At 38.1% G+C, this 4,261-nt stretch overlaps 1 protein-coding gene across 4 annotated transcripts in view; it reads right to left on the bottom strand.

The window, feature by feature from the left end:
• Nucleotides 1–383: 383 nt before the first annotated feature.
• SRSF5 (serine and arginine rich splicing factor 5) overlaps nucleotides 384–4,261 on the bottom strand; it is a 4,911-nt gene continuing 1,033 nt past the window's right edge. For all 4 annotated transcript variants that reach the window (XM_015591963.2, XM_006915163.3, XM_006915162.3 and 1 more), the window contains exons 2-8: nucleotides 4,098–4,242; nucleotides 3,727–3,797; nucleotides 3,496–3,594; nucleotides 3,159–3,228; nucleotides 1,869–1,942; nucleotides 1,299–1,409; nucleotides 384–1,205 (exon numbers count right to left, since the gene is read on the bottom strand). In XM_015591963.2, coding sequence (XP_015447449.1) covers nucleotides 938–1,205; nucleotides 1,299–1,409; nucleotides 1,869–1,942; nucleotides 3,159–3,228; nucleotides 3,496–3,594; nucleotides 3,727–3,797; nucleotides 4,098–4,223 — 819 coding nt within the window. In that variant the 5' untranslated portion in view covers nucleotides 4,224–4,242 and the 3' untranslated portion in view covers nucleotides 384–937. The remainder of the gene's footprint in view (nucleotides 1,206–1,298; nucleotides 1,410–1,868; nucleotides 1,943–3,158; nucleotides 3,229–3,495; nucleotides 3,595–3,726; nucleotides 3,798–4,097; nucleotides 4,243–4,261) is intronic.

Genomic DNA, 4,261 nt, shown 5'->3' with positions numbered 1-4,261 from the left:
GAAATCCCTTTAAAGCATTCATGTGCATGGATTAAAAAAAAACCTATGTGATGATCTCTGACCATCGAAACTTCACAACCTTTAAGATAGTCATGAAACATTACCTCTTACAAAAGGAACCTGATGCCAGAAGAATAAAGTTAGGTGATGAAGGGAAGCTGCACGGGTCACATACGAGGAAAACTGTCATAAACAGTGAGCCATCGTTTCGAACAGTTCACTGACCTTTGCCCATCTTTTAAGTAGCCTGAAAATGTCAAAGGTACTATTTAAATTTTTAAAAATAAAAAAAGAACCCAACCAAACTTCAGGATTCTCTACAAGGAATTTTGAATGTGAACGTAGATGAGGAAGAGCATACTTACTTCAGACAGACACAGAAAAGCAGTTTTATCATCTTTTATTATCAATAACAAACAGCTGCTTTAACGTCTTTGCCAAGCAGCTGTTAAAGGGTAGGTGGGAGGACACCCTTGACCCTAACAAGGAAAACTCAGTAAGCCTCTATGTACAAGCAAATTTAGAGCTCTTTTAAGTATCCAAAGCTATTAATTAGTTTAATTGAGGCATTAAACTAATTCTTAATTAACATATTTGAATAACCAGGCACTAAAATGTTCAAATTTTTGCTAGTACAAAAAAATTAAATTCGCTTTAGTTATAAAAGAGCTCTGTCAATATACACAAACTATATACTTCAGACATTCACAAAAATGTGAGAAGAAGGCTTATCAAAAGACAATTTAATACAATTAGTTTTCAACAACCCCCTGGTGGTCCACATCTACAAAGATAATCCAGCCCAACCCAACCCCCCTCCAAATTCCACCCCCCTTCTCCCCAGAAAAGCACATACTTACCAGAATTTTTAGCAAGTATGGTTTGGGAATTTTTGTGTGTTTTTTAAAAAAGGCCCCCAGGGCAAGTTATTCACAGTTTAATTGCCACTGTCAACTGATCTGGACCTGGACCGGGACCGAGACCTGGACCTCTGGCGATCCACAGATGCTGGAGACTTAGATCTACTTGAAGAACCACGTTTCTGGCTCTTCTCAGGTGCAGGAGACCTACTAACAGAACGGGACTTGCTCCGGCTCCGGCTCCTGCTCCTAGACCGGCTGTAAGACTTGCGACTCCGAGAGCGAGATCGGCTACGAGACCTAGAGGAACTCCTGGTCCGGGAACGAGACCTGCTTCGTGACCTACTAGAAAGGGGAAAAACAAAACAACAAACATAAGTGGCAGGCCCTACAAATCCATTAAATAAAAGATCTGACTGGAAAATATTAAAGAGATACCTGTGCCTTTTGCTGCCTTCAATTAATTTAATTTTTCTCCCATTTATTTCCTTTCCAGAAAGTTTTTCAATAGCATTCTTTAAATCACCATAAGAGGCGAACTCAACCACCCTACAAAAAAAAAGTTTTTCAAAGTTATATACATCTTATAATCTCACAAACTATCAAAATCTAGACTAAGTGCCTTCTCTATCCTCATTTTGCTATTGCCGTATCAAGAATGTTAACTCTCGATGGATAACGCATTAGAGCAAGGTTTCCCAACCTTCAAACTGCTAACATTTTAAGCCAGACAATTCTTTGCTGGGGGGGGGGGGGGGTTTTTTTCCTGTGTATTGTAGAATTTTGAGCAGCACCCCTGGCCTACTATATCCACAAGATGCCAGCAACACCCTCAACCAGTTACGACAACTAAAAAGGTCTCCAGACATTGCCAATAACCCCTGGGAAACAAACTCATCCCTGATTGAGAACCAATGCATTTAAGTATGTGCAGACTTTAAGTACTCAAAAACAGTAAAATTTCCAAGATATTTCAAAAGGCTCTTAGAATCTTCAGTACATACTCACCCTTCATTTAATTTAGGTCGATGTGCATCCGCAAAGGTTACTTCCCCAGCTTGTCTCATGAAATCTTTAAGATCCTTAACACAAGATAATTGTGTTAAGCGAAGAAAAGGAAACTTGACACACAAACAACTACATGGTATAAAAACAAGACTACTGAAAGAGAAGATGTTAGATAAAGTACAAACATGGCATTTACCACACTTGTATTCTATCAGAATTCAAAATTTATCTCAGGGCACGAAATAAGCAAATAGCATATTGCTTTTAAGCAAAATGCTAAAAGAAATCAGATTTTAGCATTAAGTAGTATTAGTCTATACTAAGCTCAATACGAAAGAAAAACAAAAAACAAAACAAAAACAAAACAAAAAGAAACAGTACATATTTTAAAAGACTAAAGTAGAAATTTTATATTTAAAAACAGAACATTTACAAGACACCAGTTATTTTGTGCCCCATATGTCATTAAAAAAGTTTACTTTACCTTTATCATTATTTCCCTAGGCTAGTCAAGCAGCAAACCGTTAATCGGTCGAAGAAACCTTCATGACATATGCCCGACTGGCTCTTCGCCACCCACTTGAAGGACACTACCCAATCGATGGAAGCCTTTAATCGCACAGCCCTCCCTATTAGCAGACTATTGGCGATGCAGACATGTTCTACTCTTGTGCAGTTACCAAGGACACTTTACTGCGATCAGGATTCCAACGACCAACGACCACCTAATTTCGTATCTTTCAACTCTTTTCGACCAGGACCTCTTATTCGGAAGCGTTACAGGAAGGCAGCTCTCAACTTAGGGATCAGATCACGTTATCAGCGTTCTGGGATTGCTGCAACCTGGCACTTCAAGTATGTGCCCGGATTACGTCTAGACCGGCAAACACAGATCTAGAGGTGGCCAATTGATCACTGTAGGAGCTGACTGGCAAAGTCAACCAGGCCCAACCAAGAGTGACCAAGACAACGATTAGGATAACCCACAGGCACTCCTCGTCATAAGGCCAACGACACAGATAGGCTGGCAAATAAAGGGTTTAATATTTGGTTAAAATTGATTTCGAAAACAAGAAAAAATATCCTCAAAACATTTACATTTGATCACTAATATTAAAAGTTTGAAATATCCCCCAGTTACGTTTAATTAAAATTTTAAAATTACAATTAAATCCATTAATTTAATTAAAAATAAAACTACTTTTAATAAAATATCAATAAAACATTAGCTACCCATTAAATTTTTAAAAAGCCACAATTAAAATATCTCAAAACTGAATTTTAACAAACCTGCCAGCTGACTCTTGAAGATAAATTTTCAACTATAAGCCGATTTTCTGTTCTTACAGGAGGAGCATTTCTGAGGAAGAGAGTATTCACAGTAAAAGAAATGCAGCAATGTGTACTTTTGTCAACTGTGACCAAGTTTAAGCAATCAGATGAGTCAAATAACTTTAACAGTTTCTGAATTACAACTCATTACAGACTTATCAGAAATAGTAAATTGATATAGGAATGAGAGATGACCATATAATACCGGAATCACTTATTGATAATGGCTCTTAAATCATTAACTACTCCTGCAATAATGACTGTTCAAAGCAGCCATCCACCATCCACCACATACCGTCTATCATTTCGAGGTCTGCGACTACTAAAACGATCAGAGTAGCGTCCTCTACCTCTGCCACCTCGAGATCGAGCCCGAGCATGTTCAATAGTAACCCTACAGGAAGGGAAGAAAAGCCTTCATTATCCACATAGGCTATATAAGAGATCTACTTAAAAAAATATCCCAACAGACCTAGTCTGCTCTAGTTTATGACACTAACTTATAAAACTAAAAGTAAAATTTCACCTTTCACTGCAAAGTTCTTTTCCATCAAGTTCATATACAGCATCATCAGCATCCCTGGGATCTTCAAATTCCTAAAATATAAGCATGAAATAAATACAATGCTTAAACAATTTTAAAAGTGTATTCTACAACATACTAAGAGCACTCAAAACATGTAACAGAATGAGTGCAGTATCTCAATGACAGTGCCATAACTGAAAAGTGACCAGGAGCAGTTTCCCTCCAGCCATCAGTGAGGTTCTTTTGTTCCTTAAATTTCACTGCTTTAAGGATATTTTCTGAAGAGAATCTACCTCGACTCAATAAGACCGAAAACGTTGCTTATCAAAATCTTTACCAACTTAACAATTCAACCAGTTCTTAATACTTACCACAAAACCAAAGCCTCTCTTCAGATCGATATCTCTTATTCGTCCATACCCCTTGAAGAACCTTTCCACGTCTTTCTCCCTGGCCGCTGGATTTAGCCTCCCGATGAATACCCGACAGCCACTCATGACGCCCGGCTAGTATTCCCTGTCAGCAAATAATCCAA

This window comes from Pteropus alecto, unplaced genomic scaffold (genome assembly GCF_000325575.1).
Source record: "Pteropus alecto unplaced genomic scaffold, ASM32557v1 scaffold276, whole genome shotgun sequence".
In the NCBI taxonomy this organism is placed as follows: Eukaryota; Metazoa; Chordata; class Mammalia; order Chiroptera; family Pteropodidae; genus Pteropus; species Pteropus alecto.
This window is presented reverse-complemented; position numbering and strand designations above follow the sequence as displayed.